At 43.9% G+C, this 23,877-nt stretch overlaps 1 protein-coding gene across 4 annotated transcripts in view; it reads left to right on the forward strand.

The window, feature by feature from the left end:
• The first annotated feature begins 7,352 nt into the window (after positions 1-7,352).
• Positions 7,353-23,877, forward strand: part of celf6 (CUGBP Elav-like family member 6) — a 131,052-nt gene continuing 114,527 nt past the window's right edge. For all 4 annotated transcript variants that reach the window (XR_010330126.1, XM_064336058.1, XM_064336060.1 and 1 more), the window contains exons 1-2: positions 7,353-7,900; positions 15,991-16,073. Coding sequence is in view for 3 of the 4 variants with exons in the window: in XM_064336058.1 (XP_064192128.1) it covers positions 7,651-7,900; positions 15,991-16,073 (333 nt within the window). In the remaining variant the exon portion in view is untranslated. The remainder of the gene's footprint in view (positions 7,901-15,990; positions 16,074-23,877) is intronic.

Here is a 23,877-nt window from a genome sequence, read left to right on the forward strand (position 1 = left end):
AGCAGCCCACCCCCCCCACCCCCACCTGCTCAAAAGAAATCTAGTTGCAATGCCCCCTCCCCGCAGAAAATGGATACATTTAGTTCTGCTCTGTACCTCATTGTCCTACAGTGCAGTATCTCCTTTCGCTGTGAATTTATGATATAAAACCTCACATCTGCATATGCTTTCAACAGGAAAAATATTCTATATTTTCTTACTGATTCCTAGGCAGATGTTGATGAACAAATTCCTCCCGGATTGATCTTCCACAATGCTTCTTCAAGTTAATTAATTAGGAAAAAAAAGTGGGCAAAAACACAAAATTGATTTCTGCTGGAAATAGATTTTTTGCTATTTCCATTTTTCCTCTCCCTCTCTCTTTATAAAGAACACCTCCATCTGCGATTGTTCTATTTTCCATTTGATGAATTCAGCTCCCAGCAATTAGTATTCCTCGCAAACTGAAGGTGCCGTGGTTACTCAGCATGGCCGTGTAAAAACTTACTGCACAAATGTCCCCTCTTTATCTAATTGTTAAGTACCTTTCACACTTGCCTTATAAATTAATAATGTCATTGCCAATGTCAGGGTGTTGCGGACATGAGCAGGGTTAAAGCTTAGTGACTTGTCTGTCCCAGGACGTAGAGACGAATCTCACCTCCTTGCCTCCTCCAATGTCTTGTCCCTCTCCTCTTTTCCCTCTCTCCTCTCCTCTTCTCCACTCCTCTCTCCCTTCTTCACATGAAAGCAGTCTGTTCTCTTTGTGCGAGAGTGTGGGGGGAGCAAGGTTAATTAGACAGAGGGCCAGAGAGAAGGGTATTTGATAATGAGAAGGAGCTGAGTAGAAACAGATGGCCTGGAATTGATTAACTTGAAGGAGAACTTCAAGGAACCCGCTGGACCAACCATTAGCGTCGACATATTCTAGGAGGGGTAAAACCCGGCTACGGTGCGGGAAGCAACGTAACCCCGCCGATTTCCTTAATGCGAGACCGTAACTTTGAAAGGGCAGAGGGATCGTGACCGTTCACTTCAGGGGGAGATCAAACAAAAGGAACCGACATTAGGTGGACTCGCCATGACTCACAATAATTGAGAGCAACCTCCATTACACGAGACCGCTGCGAGCTGATGGCGAGGGAGTCAGAGGAGGACCAGATGAAACAAGGAGAAAAGATGACAGAGAAGAGCTGACGTTAGGAAGAGCGGGAAAAGAAAACAACCACAGACCACCTGCCATCTGTTCTCGTGATAGAAGAACAAAAATATTTCAAGAGTACAAAAAACATATAAAAATAGCGCCAGATATTGTAAAGACGTGTAAATTGGTGCTCAACAGGCAAGGCAACCATATGTGAATTTGAAAGGGATCCTTACCTGGGTAAATTCAATTGTGACTAACTGAAAAAAAAAATAAGGCGAGATGGAGCACACAGAGCTTTATGCTAAGCACACGATGCTTTTTCTCAGGTGAGTAACTATTGAACTTCCCTGGGTAAAGATTCATTTTGTATTCAAAAATGCACCCGTTCTTCACCACCCCGGTAATGGGCGAGATTTCAAAGTGTGGTACTGCGCTCAGCAGGAATAGTAAACATTGCTGAACAACATATCATTGTAACAGAATACTCTACGCTACAATTTGCATTAAACCTAAACAATGCAATCCACCCCCCCCTGCACCTCACGGGCCCCCCAAACCACTGAAGTACGCTCAGCGACTCCCTGCATTGGTTTCCTGAATCATGAAGTGGCCTGGCTGGCAGAGTACTGCACTGCAACTACCACTTCAGTCAGTACCCTGACACGGATCTCCCACTTACGGTGCAGCACAACCTGGCGCAAGGCTTAGATACAGGTGAAGCCGGACACTTTCTCTGGCAAGCACAGATCTCCCACTGTTAATTAACAATAAAGATCAGGTTCTGTCAGATCAAGATTTAAGACCCATGCATTCACACTCCGCCTCTTATGTTAGCCATCTCCCTTGTTATTGACAAGCAGGCGTCACTCACAAGGATGCATGGATTATTTCCATTTAAATGAAAAGAGAGATGGGGTAGTCGCCGGGACACAGACACAAACTGATGGATTTGGGATCATAACTGTATGCAAAGAGATATGATTTAGCGTTGCTCTACAGGAAGAGAGATGTCTGCATGTAGTAGGCTGCCAGGCCCAACATGAAACAAAGCTACGAATTGAATTCAATTGCAAGTTGATAACTACTGTTAGGAAAATTGGTTTTGTTGTTCAATGAACTCACCGAAACGCGCTTAGAAACATTAAAAATAGTTTAATAGAGCTGAGCAAAGAAAAGAATCTTCTCACACAGCTGGTCCTGAGGCTCAGTGCACTAACCACCCTAAACAGAGACCCCTGCCACAATCTTAGGGACAGTGACTGACATGCATCACATGGACCACCAAAAATTGTGTAAACTTCTTACTTATTTGTTTATTTACATTGACTTAATTATGTATTATATGACTTTATTTGTCATTATCCTCAGCATCATTATCATTATTTTAGTCATTACTATTGATTTTCTGTTATGTATTTTATTTATCTTTTTTCCGTTATTATTTTTCAGTCTCCAGTCAGGGAAACGTTCTTGTTTACATGTATGGCTACTGTAAATTTGTTTCTAGTCTTTGAAGTAAAGTGTTTTTCTTTATTTTTTTTTCTTTAATATTGTATGCTCTGCCATGCCAATAATGCAAATTGAATTGAATTGAAATCGAAGCCAACAATTTATCTGAAAATAGAAGTGAAATGACAAATGCTGATTGCATAGCTACAGCGCTGCACATGTGCATATTTTGCTTAATCATGCTCCCAAGTGAACTGGTATATTTTTCTTGGCAAATTGGAAGGCCGTATCATATTTATAAGTGCTAATTGCCACCAACTCTGCTATCGATTTGGGAGAGCACAGACAAGCATGTGCTCTAATTCGAAGCATGTGAATTCAGAAATGGCTTCTTATGACATCTTATAAATTTGCAGGTAAGGTTTGCACAGACAGGAGTTGGAGGAAGACACTTCATGTGCAGCATAACAGGCAAACTTGTGGACACCTAATTTGACCAGTGGGGTCAATGCATGGTGCACAATGAAACAATTATCTTGGCTGACTGAAATTCTCCCATGCCTGAGCGATGCTAGAACCAATGGCTGTCAACTTGCGGTGGTCCTGGCCGCAGTTGTCAAAGTTATAGCCTGAATTCGATACCAGACCCTAGAGACTACTCATTTCTACTGCAGATGGAATTTACAAAACCAACCTAAGCCACACACGAACGATGCTTACCCAGTGAATTAATTCACCTCACAAAACTAATGAAGAATAGTTATGGGTTTCTTTCACATATTGTTTTTTTGTTCCTGAAAGCTGCTCGGTGGTAGTCAATATGCTCCAGAGAGCAGTTTGTTAACTGAGTATGAGGGCTTTCTGTGAAGCCAGATTACGTATGACTCAACAACTTTAGTTTGAAATGAAACACTGTTAAGTCCTGCCAGTTTCCTGCTCAAATCAGAATTAGATTAAAATGAGCCTAGAATTGTCCTTGTTAACATGGTATTTTCTTGCCAGCAAGAACAGGCTTGGCTTGCATCTCACCAATGTGCTGCCATACACACAAAGTGATTATGCGGTGGAACACATGTGAACAGATTGGCAACAAACTTGCTCGTTCAGCACACAGTATAGAGTGTAGGTGGGCACAGAGAGCTCTGGCACTTCAAAGTGGAAACGAGTGTGGCTTTGTTGATGTGTTGATGTGAACCTGGCTCAGTATGCATCAGAATGCTCTTCCCACTCAGCCTCCTGCATTAAGGCTGCAGTTCAGCAGCCCCCCCCCCCCCTCCCCAAGGCCTTAATGCCACATTCTGACATTCAGCCTCAGGTGTGTGCCTGGAGAGACCAAAGTTCTGCACAGCACCCCCCTCCAAACACACACACACACACACAACTTCACACACACATGAAAGTGCACACGTGCATGCACACACACACACACATGCATGCGCACATGCACACACACACACACACGCACACGCACAGTAAAATTCCCAATGTTAATTCTACTCTAACAATGTTAATTTAACTCTAACAGATAGCATTTAGTCCCACTCAGAGAGGGACCAAATGCTATCTGCTAGAGTAGATTTAACACTGGACATAGCTACTACTGTGCGCGCGCACACACACACACACAAATGTAGAAAGATCTGCAAGTACTAAGCTTAAATGAATGGCTGTGGAAAAATGGCTGTGGTCTCCCTGAGACACAATGTGTGGCCAGCCATTTCCTGCTCCTAATTATATATAAAAATAGAAGTCCAGATTCAGTCTGATTGCTTATTATACAGTACTTAACAACCCCATAGATGTTCTATTTAAAAAGTTACTGAGGAACTGTCACTTATACATTTCAAATTCTTATAATTAATGTCCACATTGTCAGATCATTTCAAGGGGGGTCATGGATTCCCTCATTCTTCAGGTATCTTATTTGTGTGACTGCTTTGACTAGAGGAAAGTAAATTATTTGTATCAGGCTTAGTGATCCAAATCCAGAATGAAAAAAACAAAGCAAAACAAAAACAAACTTCCAAATCCACGGAGCCATGTATTTATAGGGCATTCATAATGGGTAGTTTCTTCTGTCATAATTCATTTTCAGAAAAGGTTGGAAATGAAATTATGTCAAAAAATATGGCCTGCCCCTGCACCATATGCCAAGGTATGCTTCAGAAGATCCATGGGCAGCAGAAAACAGCAGAGTTTCTGTGTTCCTGACTGCTGGTTTTAATTTTCTCCTTATTTTTCGCAATAGATTTTGGCCCAAAGGACTAGGTGGGCTGACTTTACCATGTAATCAAATGTTTTAACCGATCAATGAAGTGCTGAATAACAGCAAAAACCACCAAACCTGTCAGGCCTCCAAAGTCAGAGTTACAGATCCTGAGATCACCTTTTAATTCTCATCACGCTTTTCATGTTTCTACTTACGCGTTCGCTGCAGAGACTGTGCTCACCTGTGTGATCAGACTAATGGGGCGTCTCATTACCATCCACAAAAATACTGCATGATTAAAGAATGCATGATCAAGTGATAAGAGACTACAATTTCGAAATGAAACTAAACAAAACCTAACATGCTTTACTACTGCCCGAGCTGAATAAACCATAAACAATAAAGCTGTTATTTCCAAATGTGTAGAAAATGTATTCCGAAGGAGTACAGCTGCAAAAGTGAAAGTTTGCAATTCTTTATCTTGAGAAGAGACAGAGAACACTGCTCCTCTCCCTGAGGGCAGACCCAGTATTAACAGAAGCAGGGAAATAGTTTTACCCACTCAAATGCATTTTTAACAATAAATAAAATCATATTAATGCCGGAGAAGTCGCACGAATTTGAATGCGACTTGCATTTGGGTTATTTTATTATCAAAGTAACCACTCCATTGACCAACCAAATTAAGAACGTGCTAATTGTACGGATTCTTTCATATTAGTGTTTTCAATGGTCTGCATTGCTGTAATTGCACACTATGGTGTTACTGTATGAACTATGTATGTATGAACTGAAATTGTATACTACAATGATTTGCATAATATTTTCATGAATTATCAACCTGATCTCATTGTATTTTTTGTGCATCTAATTTCTACCTGATTTGCATGTTCGTGTTTTTACTCGAATGCATTTGGGAGCAACTTTGGATAAAATAATTAGGTAATGAGGTACGCGGCTCTTCGGAATTTCAAAGAGCCTTTCATGCCGCACGCACACGCCATTACCGGCGCTGCTGTGCCAATTCTACCCACTTAAAGCCTGGCGCCACCGGCGTGTCTCTCCCTGTCCCCAATAGGACCCTAACAGCGGCGAGTCTAACTGAGAATCTCCTTTATTTCATTTTTTAAACATAAATCTCTATTTCAGCGCCACTCTAAAACAAACCGAAAGGATGCACAGACGCCATTATAATCAGGAATAGCATGCGGTACCTGCATTTCCCCAGTCAGTCATTCCGGCAATATTCACAGCTGTGAAGAAAGGTTCCCCACTGAGAAATGACAAAGAAAAGAAAAACAAATCACAAAACCAATAAGCAGCGGTGAAACTGAATTAGCGATGCCTTTATGGAAATGGGAGCTTCTGATGGCTCTGACAAAGAGGCCTGCTGCGCCGTTATAACGCATTTGACAAATAAACTCTCTGTGCATTTTTGAAATGATCTACAAAGTGATTAAATAAGTAGGCAAAATGAAAATAAATCAACGAAACCAGGAAAATGAGGTACCCTACCAGATGTTGCTATCGCCCTGACTTTTAAAGGACATTTCACTTCTGTACCATATAAAGATGTTTTGGCCTTTTTAAAATTATTATTATTTTTTTTTTTACACTGGTTGTAATTATGTTGCAAATGATATTTTTGTTTCCCCCCAAATTTGTAATGATCTATATTTACCCTTCATGAAAGCCTTTTCCAAATTAAGGCCTAATCAAACTTGAAGAATGTACCTAAGTGCTCAGCGTTAGACATTTATTGGGGTTAATTCTGCCTGTGCATGCATTTACTGTATATGCAGAAAATATACAGTAGCTTATTCCTCTCCTAAATTTTTGTTGTTGTTGTTGTTTGTTTGCTTTTGAATAACAGCATTTCAGGAACAGCTCGTGATACTCCTCTGTTTCCATGTGTTCTTCTGGATCTGCCAACAGCTCTGCATTTACTGAGCACATGGTAGTGCACAAATCAGGACCACGGTCAGCAACAGATTGGGTGCTGTGTTTTTATCTGGGCCATGCCTGGTTAACAAGTCACCTTTCTGGTGTGGATGATGTTCTTTTTAAGGAGTGGTTATATTAAAACGAGACGTGTACAGTTAAAATAAATAAGAGTCGTTTAAGGCATATACATACATATATACTTATAGAAATGGAATACTATGCAAATGTGAGCTTTTTACTTTTCACTTTAGTAGGAACCACTTAATGTTCTCTTTCTTCACTCACACCAGCCCTTCATTCTTGGTCTTCATCTTGACTTGATAATAGTACTGCTTCTGTAAAGTCTACTGAGATTAAAATTGGTTCACAGAACACATTTTCAGACATGATGCAATTTGGTGTTCTGTCATGATCGAATATTGTGATATGTAAGAATGTGTATAATATTTTTGAGTCTTTAATAAGCCAAGCTCTTCTTTTACACAAATGTTTGGATTCACACTCCACCCCATGGGCCTCCGGTCCTCCTGTCCTCCGATTGGCTAACCCGAGCTTATTATGCAAATTGGGCATGGGGTCTTGTCAAGAGCCCATGAGCTGACGTCACTAGGCAGAGTGGCAGCTGACACGGGGAGAAAGAAACAGATTGAGTACGAGAGAAGCAATGAAAATATATAAAAGATAAATAAGGCGAAATCAAAAGAATAGGACGGAGAGAGGGGAGGGAGAGTTTGTGAGGGAGAGCGAGTGAGAGAGAAGAGCAACGTGAGAGGAAGAGAGAAAGGAGTAGAGAAGGGAGAGCTTGAGCTTGAGCTTGTGCGCGTGAGATAGAGGGACAGACGAGAGAGAGAGAAAGAGAGAGCGAGAGAGAGAGAGAGAGAGAGAGAGAGAGAGAGAGAGCAGTCGGGCCCATTGAAGAAAGATGGCTACAGTCACTGCGAACGGAGTGCAGCAAGAGAATGGATTCAGCACCACGAACAGCGCCGGCAGGATGAACGGGCTCACAATCGGACAGAACACCATTCCCATGAAGGACCACGACGCCATCAAACTGTTTATCGGACAAATACCGAGAAACCTCGAGGAGAAAGATCTGAAGCCCTTGTTTGAGGAATTCGGGAAGATATACGAACTCACCGTGTTGAAAGACAGGTTTACAGGAATGCATAAAGGTCGGTTTCATTACTGTAATATTGTTTTTGGGCCACTTCGGTCTGAACTGACATATTCTTTGACGGAATTCATAAAAAAGTGTTTCGCTTATTGTCCGAGGCTGAGTGGGGGTTGGGACGGCGAAGAGAAATGTCGTACATTTTATTTCAAACTGAAAAGTTGTAGACACTTTAGAGACGGTGTGCATGCATGTGTATGAGGATCGATGGGCCGATTCCACAACCACGTGAATCCAGTCATTTAAAGGGCTTTGTGTTTTCTTGTGTTTACAAAGGATAGTTATGACCACTGTACTATAGAGGCAGAGTATACAGTAAACCAAATACGAGTAAAAGTGGCCCAATTGTGCGCATGTATTAGTTTGTCTACTATTGCTTTTTGCACAGGGAAGTGAACGTCATAACATAGTCGAAAGTTAGATACTAACTTAAAATAGGAAGAAGAAGGTGTACTTGAAGTTCACCACTGCATTGTGTTGTGCTCTTGGATTTATGGACGGGATTTGTAATTTGGTGAATAAACTCCTGTAAATTGCTTAGGCAGGAACAGGAAAGGGAAAAAATTATAGGGGTTCTCTGTTCTGCCAGTTTTCATACCCTCGCTTTTAAGGAGCCAATATTCTAAAACCCCCTCTCCAATTTCCCTGACTGCAATATTTGCAATTACATGCAAATTGAAACAAAGCTTCTTTTAGAAGTTGAATTCCGAAACCGTTGCTGTCTCTGACAAAATGGCGTAATTTAGTTGTCAAGCGAAACGCGCCTTCGCGAAAATCCCAAACCTGCACTATAACTGCTTTTAATGCGCCCGTGCAGATCCCAGAACATAGAATAGCTCCTCGTTTCCAAATGTCACCGAAGATAGATTTGATTAGACTCTGCAAGCATTTATATATATAACACTACGACTAGAAATCCTTTAATATGAAAAGGCAGATATCCTCGTGTTGCTTTCATTGAACGCAGATTGCTGTTTATATGAAAGCACAGTGTTGCTTTTTCACGGTTGTTAAGAAGTCATGCAGATAATACATGGCCTACTGTAAACCTATTTCTAACTATCCAATATCATTTAACCAGAAAAACATATAACTTTTTACAAGCAGATAATGAGTTCACACTGACAAATATGTGCACGACACTTCAGGTGTCATCCATCAATAAATTATGGCTGGAAGACACCTCAGGTGTCTTTCATCAATAAATTATGGGTCCGTAATAAGTTTCCAATCATAGCATTTGGATCAAAATTTGAAGGCTTTCCAAAATAATTTGTCATATAAATCTGACTATTTGACAATTCTGAAATGTCGTCATGTATGCAACACTCATTTGAAAAAATGCCGTCAACACCGAACAAAGGACGTGTGTGAACAGATCTCCAAGTATTTGCGGGGCAGAACATTTAATGACTGTAGTGATAAAATAATTGTTTTGCATTCCCCTTACGGTAGGCATATAGTGTAAAAAAAAAATCATTTATCCCTTTGGACACTTTTAATAAAATAAGCATTTGTTGCTTATTACCGTATAAACAATTTGCCATTCGACTTGATTTTGATTGATAACATGTCCACCAATATTTAGTTGTGATTGCAGGATGCATGCAGTATTTGCCTATTATTTCCTAGTCCCTCAGGCCCTACCTATATATTTGGCAAATACTTGACTATTTGGCAATATGTCACAAAAATGAGTTACCATCGGCGCACATTATTCTTCTGCTTCATCATTATCATCATCATCATCATCTTCTTCTTCTTATTCTTCTTCTTATTATTATTATTATTATTATTATTATTATTATTATGTGCCTTACAGAAAATTCAGAAAGATAAATCACAAGTGTGTCGATTTGGTACAGAGCTGTCTCTCGCCTATCAGTAGTGTCACAACTCTCCTTTTTCTTATTGCGAAACAGCCTTCTACTCCTCAGAATACAGGTATCAGACTCGCCCCAGGGGAGCTAAAGCCCGATAAGAATAAAAGTACCTAGCCTATATTTAATAGACTCCCGTCCTCTGGAATCTATATGGCACTATGAGGCAGGAAAGTTATCGGCACGTAGCTCACGTGCGTCGTGTCCCGGAGGTCTCTACTGCCTGTTATGTTTCTTTGGAAAGACTGGATGGATACATTTTAGTATGAGCAATTAATACAGTGTACTAAATGCTACAGATATTATTATTTTGCCTCCTTTTATGCCTGATCATTGGGTATGTTTCCTGATGAAAAAACTTATTCAGAACTATTTACCCCGCTTATTCTACAGGCTACATAACTGTATAGGCATACCACCTTCAATTATAATGGAAAACTATTCATTTCACAACTAAGGTTGCGCCACATGTGTTCGTGTGTATGTGCGTGTGCGTGCGCGCGCGCATTTTGGGGCGAGGGCAGGCACTCCCCATGATCGTTTCGGCAATAACAAGCGGGGAGAATGGTTTACACAATGTGATATTCCGTAATACGAGGTTCGGTCTGTTCCAAAATACCATGTTTTTAATAATATGTTTATGTTTCATTTAATGTGTTTAAATTTGAATTCGTGACATTTTTAAGCGTGTAAATTAGTGTATATTGATTCTATTGTGTATAATATGCGAGTTAGGTTTCAGTAAAGGTTGGCTACAATAAAACCGAATGAATGTAATGCAATATTTAGGTTTATTATTTGACAACGGGTAAATACGTTGTCTTGTTTTTTCATGAATACTGTTTTTATTTTGGGTTCAAAGGACTTCTTGATTGTGCAGTCAATCACCATTTTACCTTGTTTTGTTTTCTACAAATATGATTACAGAGAGTGTTCCACACAGTATTGTCGTAGGAACCAAATAACTGAAGGTCCGCCTAGCAACAGGTCACACGCAGCATCCAGGGAGCTTCTTGCAATATTGCAACAATAACGATCAAACAATCAATCGTCTTACGAAATATAAAACGAATAACAATCGCTCGCTAGGTATATTCGCGTCACATGAGTTTTCTTTACAGTGCCTTTTCATAGACAAATGTGGCTTTGGTTGCCTTAAAAACGATCACTTTCCTCTCTTTTCATGCTTTTTACAGGCCTGTATATGGAAACTGGAACAATAAAGAGGGTTTAGATGCAGTCAATAACCAGATAAAATCTTGCAGCGTACAGGAATAGGAAATTGAGTCACTGGACCATTATTCTACAGAAGCACGGGATAGTGCCGCAAGGTTCAAGCAGCTAGTATAACTTAAACTTGCCCTTCACTGGGAATAATGTATATATAATGAATATATATATATATATATATATAATTTCAGAGTGAGATACATATTATGTTAGTTTTCCATGAGTGGCATTGGCCTGGTCCCCTCTTGTCCCCACTTAAATTTTTAAAGGTAGGGGGAGTGTACATGCAAAGACATATTAACATTCCCTCTGGCCAGAGTAATATGGGTATGCCAAATGTGTAGGTTTGGATGTCGGTTGAGTTCAGTTTTAAATAATTTCACCAGACAATTGAAAATATACTGTGCCAGTCACCCAAGGAGTTCCCCAAGGTTCAGTACTTGGTTCACTTTTGTTCATTATATGTTATTTGCCATCATGGTCTCATGTTTCACTGTTATGCTGATGATACCCCGGTTTACCTGAGCACCAAATCAGTTACTGGCTTGCATTTGTTTCTTCTTACTAATTGCTTGGCTAACATTAAAAAGCACACATTTTTTAAAATTACAATGTGATAACTCAGGGGTAGTGCTAATTGGCCTTCAGATATTCATTCAGAGTAATTTAAGTTTTGACATTTTAGCCCCTCCCTCTCTTTGCTAAGCCTTGGTGTGATTTCTGAGCCTACCCTATCTTTTGATGCCCATGTCAGAAATGTGGGTCTCATTCTATCACCTCTGAAAAATTACTCACTAGAGACCTTCCCTGTCATTTACCAATGCTGAAGCTGAACCCTGCTTTTATGACCTCGAGGCTGGATTACTGCAACAGCCTACTCTGCCGCGTTACTGGCAGGGTTTTAAATTGCTTGCAATATGTTCGAAAATTCAGCCGCCCAGATTCTCACGAACCAGATTTAGGGAGCGCATTACCCCTGTTCCTTTTAAACTGCACTGGCTCCCTGTCAAGTTCAGGATCAACTTCAAGGTCTTGCTCCTGACCCGTAAGGCTTTAAATAGGCTGGCTCCCCAGTATATGACAGACCTGGTGCAAAATTATTCTCCCGTTTGCTGACTCCAGTCTGCTAATTCCAACTTCCTTGTGCCAGACAATGCAAAATTTTGCTCCTGGGATGACAGGGCTTTCAGTAGTGTTGCACCATGTTTCTGGAATCATTTGTTATTTTTGTTATTGTTTTACTTGATTCTTATATATTTCATTGATTTTAGTCGATTGCTGTGTCTCTGTGCTCTTTATCCCATTTGTCATGTGGTTGAAATTTGATTTTCATTTGCTTTTTTACTCTGCATATTCTCTATACTTGTTGTACAGTGCTTTCAGTATGATAAACATGCTATATAAAGAACATGGATTATTATTATTATTACTATTATTGTTGTTGTTGTTGTTTTTGTTGTCATTATTATTATTGTGATTATTATTATTATTATTATTATTATTATTATTATTATTATACAACGTATACCTTTATAATAGCAAAGAGACCTCACAAGTGTGTAGATCTGAGAGCTGTCTCTCGTTGATCAGGTTATGTCCAGCTTTTAATGTGCAGTCACAGGTTGTTCGCACGCAACCGCAGAGAACAGAGAACTGGAACCCCGTGAACTCCAGTGAGCAAAACAGGGCATTATTACAAAGTGAATAAAAAGGAAATTAAAAAGGAAATTCCTTTTTCTTTCTCTATGCACCAGCGATCTTATTCAATTGCTCTTCTGTACCTTGGATGATAGCTTTACTTCATAACCCAACCAAGCACTGGCATGGGAAGAGACAAACAGAAAGCAATACCGGGAAAATAAAAGCTTAGCCATAATTTTTACACTTTCAGCCATTGCTGTGAATGCAGAGGGGAACAGAGCTATGTACTTTCTCCTGGTGCTGCCATGTTTATTATTCATATTTCTATAATCTGAAGCTTCATCGCATACTATTCCGGAAGTTCTCATTTTGCTGTGGACAGCCTGGACGAGACAAAGATACCATCCACCCATTTAAAAATGAATGTATAAAATGGTGTTTTAACATTATTAGTGGATGTTCATTCTGGGGACGGTGATATGAGGAGGTCCTCTGTAGCATTCTCGAGGATCTTGAGGAATCACGCGACATCCGTTTAGCAGGACTGCGTCAGGGATTCCTGCTGCAGCGCATCACTGCAAGTGCTGACCAGTTTGCGACTGACGCGCTTCTGCTTGTGGGTCTCAAGCATTAACGTGTGAGAGAGACAGGTCTTTCCTGGTGCCCACAGGTTATTATAGCAGGCTGTGGTCCGTGAAGATGCTCATAGGCTGCAAAGTAAATACATATGCATCATTCACCAGAAAAAGAAATAGAAGTGCAGCAGTTTTTATAGCTGTCAGACATACTGTACCATGCATTTTTGTCTTAGTTAGCCAGTCAAGTGCAGCAAGACTTATCGTCAGTTTCATCATGTGTTTAATAACATTTGTGCTAGCTGATTTTCTGAGGCAGTTGTATGTCAAAAAGGAAAGAAATATAGAGGAAATATGTCTGTGGTTTAGCGATATGTGGCTGCAGACCAGCAATTTAGTGTTGGTGCCAATGATTTATATTACACTTAATTAAATGCCATCAAAAATCTTTACACTGCAGCCTTTGAAAGTGAATGGGCTCTGATAGTCCTGCTGTTCTTGGCACTGTGTGCCCTTTTCTGTCTGGGTGGCATCTTGGGGAAAGCAGCTACAGGAATAGAGAGGCTTATGTAACAGACTCGGGAAGGGGGAAAAATCCAGCGAAAGTTTACTTTAGATCGTAAACTTCAGTTGCAAAACGGTGTGCATATATCAATTGTGCTGCAGTCCAAATAAGTTCAAAATGATGGAATTCCCTGTTGCAGATCAATATGGCTAACCATATCATTACACAACCTGATCTCACGGGTCCAACTTAGCAAGGTTGTGCAGCGGTGCATGAAAACCACTCAGAAAAAAAAGACTCTCAATAAACTTTGCTCTCGGCTTGTTTCTCCAGTCCAGTGAAACATGTTATGTTTGCCCAATGTCTAATGAAGCACGCTCTTTGCATGTTTGCCCAGTGAAGCTAGCTGTTGCCATTTTTTACCCGTTGTCCAGTAAAACTTCCTCTTGGCGTGTTATTTTGGTGTTCAGTAAAAGTGGCGTGTGTGTGTGTGTTGGCCTGACACACAGTGGAACGTGCTCAAAAGCAAGTTCTGGGTAAATCAACACAATCCAGATAAGAAGAGGTGACAAGCTAGAGAAGAGAAAAAAAATTTGCTGAGGCATTCTACCTCCCGTCTATTTATGTGGGAAGGTATCTGCGGGGGAATCAGGACCTGTCACTGCTGAGCGGGAGATGTCTGGGGTCTGGAACATGGCTGCTCTTTGTTCTCTGGTGTTCGCCAGGCTTGTAGCGGAGCTTTCTCCTCATGATAGCAGGCTGATTGGAGAGGAGGGTGAAGGTTGTGGCGAAAAGAGACTGGCTTGGCGGTACGCCTGAATGCTGCACTGTGATCTGGGCTTGAGCGGTGGAGTGTGTGTGCGCGTGTGTGTGTGTGTGTAGAGAGATTGAGAGAGACAGAGTGAGAGAGATTGTACATGTGAGAGAGAGAGAGAGTGTGTGTGTGTGTGTGTGTGTGTGGGGGGGTGTGTGTATGTACATGTGTATGTGTGTGTGAGAGATAGAGAGAGAGAGATTCTACGTGAGAGAGAGAGTTTTTGTGTCTGTGTGTGTCTGTGTGCATGTGTGTGTGTGTGTGTGTGTGTGTGAGGGAGAAAAAGAGACAGAGAGAGATTCTACATGTGAGAGAGAAAGAGTTTGTGTGTGTGTGTGTGTGTATCTGTGTGCATGTGTGTGAGAGAGAAATAGAAAGACAGAGAGAGATTCTACATGTGAGAGAGAAAGAGTTTCTCTGTGTGTGTGTGCGCATCTGTGTGTGTGTTTGTGTGTGTGTGTGTGTGTGTGGGGGGGTGTGTGTATGTACATGTGTATGTGTGTGTGAGAGATAGAGAGAGAGAGATTCTACGTGAGAGAGAGTTTTGGCTGTGTTTGTGTGCATGTGTGTGTGTGTGTGTGTGTGAGGAGAGAGAAAAGAGACGAGAGAGATTCTACATGTGAGAGAGAAAGAGTTTGTGTGTGTGTGTGTGTGTGTGTGTATCTGTGTGCATGTGTGAGAGAGAGAGATAGAAAGACAGAGAGAGATTCTACATGTGAGAGAGAAAGAGTTTCTGTGTGTGTGTGTGCGCATCTGTGTGTGTGTGTGTGTGTGTGAGACAGAGAGAGATAGAAAGACAGAGAGATTCTACATGTGAGAGAGAAATAGTTTGTGTGTATGTGTGTGTGTGTGTGTGTGTGTGTATATGTGTGAACTCCCATGGGAAGTCCTGGCAGCAGGTGTGACATGCAGTAATTGGAAAATATGCTGCCCGGTGCAAAAAACCTTCCGGAAGGGTCATCCACTGTCAGCTTGCCCGGGTGCATAACAGAGCAGCCACTCAGGGCTTAATGAAAGCTGTCACACAGTTGTTAGCATCACAGTTTATCCATACATATTCAGATGAGCATTTTGCTTTCTCAACTTTGAGCGTGGTCTCTTGAGATGTTAAAGGTCATGTCTTTTTTTTCTCTCCTCTGCCATTTCCAAAGTTTCTAAGACGGGAAGATGAAAGCAGCACTTACGGCTTGCTCTCCCAGCCCCCTTTTCTTTTCTCATTAATAATTATGAAATCGACTTTTCTTCAGATGAAAACATCAAGTTATGTGGAATTAGCATGAGGGAGTGTCTTCTCTTCTGAAGCGGGCTTTTAAGAACGTCAAGCGAGGGTTTTTTTTCTATTTTTTGAGAACGCTCCTTTCTTGACTAAATCACTTGAAGTAAAGCCCCTCTCTGCCTCTGTCTCTTCCTCCCTCTTATTTCCCCCCGTCCGCATGCCCTCTGCAGGATGTGCCTTTCTAACATACTGTGCCAGAGAATCAGCACTGAAGGCCCAGAGTGCGCTGCACGAACAGAAGACCCTGCCAGGGGTAAGTGCCCTGATTTCTCTCCGCGCTTTCTCCCGTTCCCCGCCGAGGGGCGAGTGCCGTTATTTCCCTCCCTAATTTCGCTCTCTGCCGGGGGTAAGTGCCGCAATTTCCCCTCCCCGCTCCTGGTTTCCTGTCTCTCGCCATCTCAGGTGCCCCTGGTTATCTTTTGTAAATCCTCAGAGACTGAACGGGGGGGGGGGGCTGGGGGGGGTTGCGGGTAGGAAGCTCTCTGTTTCGGGTTAATCAGCTACTTGAAATGCGGTGGATCTCCTGGGTAATTTATAGTGCGCATCGTACCGGCCTTCGTTGCACTTAAAGCCCCATAGAAGAAGGCTCCCCGTCCTGCGCGCCGCTCATCAATGCGTACCTGCACGGCGGTGGCTGTCGGGAGGGCCGGATAAAGAAAAATGAGAAACAGTAGACATGCACTCATCCATAATTCCGCTCATTGAAATGTATAATTTACTTAAGTTTCACAGACGTATGCAAATGCGCTTTCGAACCGATATCCGCGTATGGGACGTGCTACTGAGGCAAGTGGATTCTTAGAGACCGCGTACATCAACCATTCAATTACGAGCGAGGGCAGTCGATACTGATTATGTACAGAGTGCATGTAATGTGCCTCACGTAATTGACAAATAGTTTTCTGTCGCGGCAATGGAGATGTTCAACAACAAGTACTGATCCTTCTTAACAAGAGAATTACCAAGGGAGTGCAATGGTAGTGGAGTAGTAGGGCAATGGTGATCTGTTTGTTTTCTCCTGGTTAAAATAGCCGGTATAATGCCTCTGTGGCTCTCGTGGAGAATCTTCCGGGCTTACGTGTCACAGCATGGCAGCGGTCTCTCAATCTGCATCAATTCTGAGCTCAGTAGCTCACCAGCGTCGTCCGTGTTTCTTTCTGCACATGCTCAGAGACAACAAAGGAAACCGCGGCTGCCACGGCGATAACTGGCTCCGATTCCCGCCCCGATTTTCCTTTCTTTTTTTTTTTTTTTTTAAAACCCATAAACACGGCTCCCCGCGATCTCCGAAACACTTACCGCGTTCCAGCCGACGATTTCAGGCTTGTCAGAAAACCGTTATAATCCCTCCAATCCCCCCCATGCCCCGAAAATCATACCATTCCGGTTTGATCCGGAAAAACGTGAACCGGCATCTTGGGCTTGGGAGCGGCCCCCGTGTCCCCGAACGTCCAGGTACGGGTTTTTTTTTTTTGGTTTTACACAGAGGAGCTTTAGCGTCCTATCAGGCAGGCTGCAGCTCCTTTTGAAAAATAAACCCCCAGCCGCCCTAAACCTTGACACGAGCGGCGCGGGGGGTTCAGTCAATTATGACAATTATGCAGCCAAGTGCTTGGCAGCGGCCCGGCGGAGGGAGCGCCGGGGCCAGCCAGCGCCTGGATCGGGCCGGCTCTGAACAGCATCCTGGACTCTTCATAAAGGGAACTGCCACAGTAGGCAGCGGTGGGACAATAAAAGCTTTCCAGCTCTTTGTCATTTTTCAAAGCGAAATGTTTCCATCTTTTGTGCGAGTGCATTTTGAAGGGGGGACCAGAGCTAATTTGCAGGAGGTGTGGGTTGGGGGGGTGGGGGGGGGGGGTGGGTGATGGGGTGGGGGGGGAGTCTGTCCAGCGAAAGAAAAACTGATGGATTTCTGTCACCTGGAGAGTTTCTGTTTACTTCTCCGGAGACTTGTTAACTGTTCTCTCTCTTTATTTCTTTGTTTATTTTTTTTTTCCGGGTTCGCTCCTTCCATTTCTTTTTCTGCGGGCCGCCGCCGCCGCCAATTTCCTGCTCGGCTATTATTTTTTAATCGACCCGTCCTGTTCCGCGATAGTTGCGGTAGCTGCCGGCGAAGGAACCGAACTTTGGGAGTCCGCGCCTCCTCCCTTCGAGCGTGCGCACGGCAGTCGTGTCGACGCGCGAACGGGCTCGAGGCGATTCGTCGCGAGGCGAGATTTAGCCGGCGAATTCCGTGTCGATGGAGCTACCTGTCCCCGTCCCTGTGGCGTATTCTGTCGCGGGGGTGATTAATGAAACCCCTTCAGCGTAACGCGCGGCGGCGGCGCTCCGTTAGCCTGGCGGACGCCCGGCTAGGGCTGTTCGGAGCCGAGAGTTTCGCATTTAAACGCGACCCGTTCCCTTCCCTCGCTGTTGGCGGCGAGTCATTCACTGCCCGGGCCAATTAGATCCTCGGGTTCAGACATAACAGCCCCTGCAATTGACGCAAGACCGAAACCCAATTAAAGCACCGTGAGGAAAAAGCCAGAGCTTTTCCTGGACCCCCCCCCCCCCCTTACCCACCACCCCTCGCCTGCCCACATCTCTCCCTGCCATCCCCCCCCCCCCCCCCCCCCTCGTTCTTGCACGCCCGCTCTCTCCCCACTTCCCCCTCAGTTGCGTGCACTCTCTCACTGCCTCTTTTTGTTTGTCTGATGTCTGTGTTGGGGGTGCCGCTGCCGCCGCGCCGCCGCCTCGCACCCGCCGTTCTGTCCGCTGCGTGGCGGCGTCCGCGGAGCTCCACGGCGGGGCCGTTTCCGCGTCTCCCCCGGCTGAGACGCTCCGGCAGGACCTGAGCGCTTTATTAATAAGGAGTCAGCCGAGCGTGGCCGGCCACATTAGCGGGGTGGGTGGGGGTAGGGGGGTGGGGGGGGGGGGGAGGAATGTAGGGTATGAAAAGTTCTGGAGAGGGAGTTTCGTGACTCTTCTGCGCAAAACACAGAGTGGCACATTTTTGGGCCTTGTCTTCCGCTAAGTTAAGCAACGAGGCCTTTTAGTGTCTCTCTTTTTCCCTGCTACCCTGTCTCGCTCTTTCTCACATGTCTGCACCCTCCTTTTGTATACACCTCAGGATAACTGACACTGCTGTGCACCTGGACTCTTTCATGAAGCAGGATAACTGAGTTAGCTGGACAACTGCACTGAGCAAGACCCGAAAACGAAGAGCTGTTCTGGGTTTGCTCTACATCGTTATCCAGTTAACTCTGTAATCCTGCTTCATGAAATAGCCCCCTGCACATGGAAATGAGCAGATTATGCTAATTATGCTGTTTGGTGTAGACTTAGTAGACTTAGTTCTAAACTCAAGCCTAGATTTAAGCAATATTTGTATTTTTAAATACAAGCTTTCTTGACTAATACATTATGTTTTGGTAATAGCAGTTAGAAATCAGAAATCAGCCAAATTTGCCATATATTGAGAATTCCAGGTAATCCCATTACGCTCATCCCATGTCTTTTCCCTTGTTCACGTGTTCACGAAGGGACCCAATTAAAATACAATAGCTGCTCTGGCAGTTTCTTCTCCTCCTCCTCCTCCTTCTCCTTTTCAGTCATTTTCTAAATTTAATTTTCTTCACATACAGTAATTCCTCCGCTCATTCTTCTTTATCTTACCGCAATGAAATTTTTTTAAAAAAAGCTAATTGATATTCATTCATGGGCCAGCGCGACTCTCGGTGCTTCGAACGGCGACTGTGGCGTGACGTCATCGGGCCTTATCGCCCGGGACACGGGGGTGGGGGGGGGTGGGGGGGCGGGGAGGGTTCCCGTCCGCGAGGTCCGCGGCGGTGAGAGCGGCCGGGAGGCCCAGGCTAATTACCGAAACAATGCCGGGCCCGGGCCGACTCGTCTAAAAAAGAAACGCCGCCCTTTCGCCGCTCAATTTGCCCTCCGCGCGGGATTCGTCAGACCTCGGCGCCCATGAGTAAGCTCCATGATGAGAAAGGAAGGGAGATTTCGGATTGCGGGTAGGAGGGGGGGGGAGTCTCTTTTATTTTTCTCAGCTCTGGGCTGCGAATGACATATCGTCGTGATTTTCTTCTCTTTCGCGAAAGGGGGGGGAAAAGACCCGATGGCCTGTTCTTTTTTCCCCTCTTTCGTTGAGATGAAAGTGCTCCACCAACGAAAGCGTGGGGCCGGGGTCTTCGCGTGTGAGACATCTATAGCGTGCCCGATTTCTGTCGAGCATCTGAGCTAAACATCAAATCATTTGGTGGTGCAACTTTTTGGCGAACTTAGCCTAAGCGGGCGCCGTTCACACCAGACTGCAATCCTCTGCAGTGCAGCGTTCTCTTGATGAGCAGATGAGGTAAGCCAGTGTAATTCGGGGCAAACCCGCTCTGACATTTACGAAACGCACGTCCGGCGGGCAGGAGGAGTAATATGCGGGTTGGGTGAAGGTGGGAGGGGAAGGAAGTGTTTACTTAAAGGCTCTGTCGGGACGACCGACCCGCTCTCCCCGGATCGGAACGCCGCAGCGATACTGCAGCGGAGTACGGCGCCGTCCAATCAGGCGGGACCCGTACGGAGCCGGGGGGGGGGGGTACGAGGCAACAAGTCACAGGCGCGGAAAGCGGCGTGTCTTTGCAGCCTGATCTCGGGATGGGAAAGAGGCAGTGCTCGGCCCTGAAGGGCCGCGGCGCACCAAGCCCTCGTCTCCTGATTGGTCGGGGAGCTGGTGGCCGTGGGGATAGGGCTAGGCATGATTACCTGTGTGTTCCCGACCGCGAGGGGCCTTGCATGGTTATCTGCGAATTCTGAGGAACGCTTGGAGTCCTTTTTCCAGATGCCATCTATCTTTTGCATCCATCAAGCTGTGCTGCGCTCAGAATCTCCCAGGTGGGAGTGATGTAATATATTTGTTATATATATAACTTATGGGGAGCACTGCTGCCTCACAGAAAGAAAAAGTCCATGGCCTGAATCCTGGCCTGGGCTTTTCTGTGTGGAGTGTGCATGTTCTCCCTGTGTCCGTGTGGGTTTCCTCCGGGTTCTCTGGTTTCCTCCCACAGTCTAAAGATATGCATTTTAGGTTAACTGGAAAGCATAAATTGCCCCTAGGTACAGTATGAGTGTGTGAGTGAATGGTGTGTGTGCCCTGCGATGGACCGGCAAACTGTTCTGGGTGTATTCCTGCCTCTCGCCCAATGCATGCTGGGATAGGCTCCAGCACCTCCTGCGACCCTATACCCAGTGGGTATAGATAATGGATGGATGGATAAAAACCTATATAGAACAGACCAAAAGTATTAGGTCACCTGTGGATTTTTAAAAAACTTTTGGTCAAGATAAATTCAATTTATTCATGTGCATTTATTGAATAAAAAAATGGCTTTAAAACCAAAACTCCTTTGGCTTTAATTAGAGTTAAACAAATTATTGGAAGCCTGTCCAATCACTTTGCTAAGTGGGTGGTGGAAGGGTAGTTAAATTGATTGAAATTTTATATATCTTAAGTTTTTTTTAAATCACAAGCAGGTTAATGCCATTGGCCTCTAGCGCAAGTTAAATAGGCACTAACATTGCAAAAAATATGGCAAAGAAGAAGGAGTTAGATCTGCTGGGAAAAGTAAACACATTGTGGCAAGAAGGTTATTCCTAGCGAGAAATTGCAAAGAAGCTTAAGATTTCCCGGTGTTCAGAACATATTCAGAAGGGTCCAGCTGATAGGCGGTAATGTTAACAGGAGACGATGAGGAAGAAAAGCATAACATCAGAGGCAGAAGCCAAATATGGTGTGGTGTCTAGCAAAAGAAACCGTCATTAAACTGCAGCACAACTACAAAATGAACTCACTTCAACTAGAGAGAAACCGGTTTCCCTGCAGTGAAACAGCTACTACAATCTGTTGGTCTAAAAGGATATGCATCTGCCTTTTCTCAGGATTTCTTTGTGTGTTGATGGTGCTTGGCCCACTGGAATTTCTTCTTGTTAACAGCACCTAGCAAGGGTTTTTTCAGACATACACATCCTTTCAGACCAGCAGATAGCCACCATTTCACCGCAGTCAGGAAAAACTGGTTTATCTGTTGTTGCATTACATTCTTCCTGCGGTTGTTGTGCAGTTTTATGATGGTTTCTTTTACTAGGAAACACAAGGTATTTGTCTTCAGCCTCTCGAGATTCCCGGTCTTCTCCTGTTAACATCACTGCCCATCAGCTGGACACTTCTGGAGTTTGTACTGAACATTGCACCTGGAAATCTTAAGCTTCTTGGTAATTTCTTGCTGGGAATAACCTTATTGACGCAATATGTTTACTTGACCCACACTCCTTCTTCTTAACCATATTTCTTGCCACTTTAGTGCCTATTTTACTCACACTACAGGCTAAACGTTTTAGGCTACCAGTGGCTTTAAAAAAAAAAAAAAAGGTAGATGAGATTTAACTCAGTTTAATTACCCCTCCACCTCCCTCCCATCCCTCCACCTCCCACTTTGGTAGACTTCCCATAATTTGTTTAAAGGTAATTAAAGCCAAAGGAGGAAAGTCTTGTCTTAGATAATTTTCTTAAGTGAAACTCATCTTTTTGTGGTATTGCAGGTAGAGACTGAAAAAAAAGTCTATACTTTGATTTGTTATTCAAACTCAATGCAGAACAGATGAAATTCAGTGAAGTAAAAATGCATACTTTATTGCTGAAACACTGCACAATTCTTTTCTATTTCTTTTGAAGGTGGAGGAGGTATCATCATATTTGTAGAGTATCACCAATTCTACGTGTGTTCCCGGTACAGTTAAAAATGTAAATGCTGCAACACAGGGCCTTGCCACTGCCAATCTCCCAGCTCCCCTTCAAAAGGGCACCCTCTCTCACCGTCTCTGCTTCTACCAGGTAGAGCCATAGCACTGTAACAGTGCACGGATTGCTGGTCTAATTCCTGTGCTTCTGTCTGTAATGGGGCAGAACTGCTAAATGTGACCGCTGGATTGTTAGCAGCATTGCTTCAGTGGAATGGATAAAGAAGGCAGGGGCGTAAAATTAGCTTGAACACCAACTTGAGACAGGCGCCCTTCACCAAGCTGACCCCCCCAGCCCACCTGCGCATACACACACACATGCATACACGCACACGTGCGCACACGCACACACACACACACACGCGCACTACACATGCTCCAAGGCTCCCGTGCCACACAGGTGGGGGAATATAAACCCATTCTTATTTTCCAAAAAGACAGCAATCGCTCAGAGATATCAAAGTTCTCTGCTTGAATTTGTAGAAGGTGGCACTGTTGAGACTGGCACCTCTGTTCCAAACAACAATCTGTTGAACAGAGGGTCCAACAAACAAAAGAGCAAATCACCCACAGGGCAGTGCCATCTCTGTTCCGATTCTGAAACCCTCCTCCATCCTCTCACCCGTGGCAGACGTCCACATAAACAAATGAGGTTCTTCACTGCACTTCGCCATTGAGTGATTAGAGAGTGGTTCCAAAGTTTGAAAAGGCTTTAAAACGATGACTCATGAGCGAGAGAGTTAAGACACGGCCGAGAGTGGGTTTGCATACTTGATATTTAGCGTTGCAAGGGCAACCGCTTCCTACACAGTGTCCAGAGGATTAACTGTAAAACTCATCTGGTGACTCCCCCCTTTGAAAAAGCGACCTTGCGTTTCGCGGGGATCATGGGTAAGACCTTGAAAGCCGGGGAGGACGTGGGAGAGCGCTGGCGTTGGGGAGGAGGGCTTGGTTTTTCTCCCCTGTAACGGCGTCTCTCCGTACACAGATGAGCTGGGTTCTGTGTGCGCTTGTTTGCATGTCTGCGAGTGTGAGCATGTCTGTGTGTGCACGGGTGCGTGTGCATGTGTACGTAGACGTGAATGTTTATTGTTTGTATGCGTGAACGGATTAAAGAAAAATAAACGGAGTGGGGAAAAAACCTGCAAACCCCTGCAAACTACGGTTCACAATCCACTGGTATACACACAAAAGTTCTGACCCAAACTGGATCTTTGTACGGTCAATGTAGTGCACTTCCTTTTTCCGTATATAAATGTTACACAAAAGAAACACTT

The sequence above is a fragment of the Anguilla rostrata genome, chromosome 5 (genome assembly GCF_018555375.3).
Source record: "Anguilla rostrata isolate EN2019 chromosome 5, ASM1855537v3, whole genome shotgun sequence".
NCBI lineage: Eukaryota > Metazoa > Chordata > Actinopteri > Anguilliformes > Anguillidae > Anguilla > Anguilla rostrata.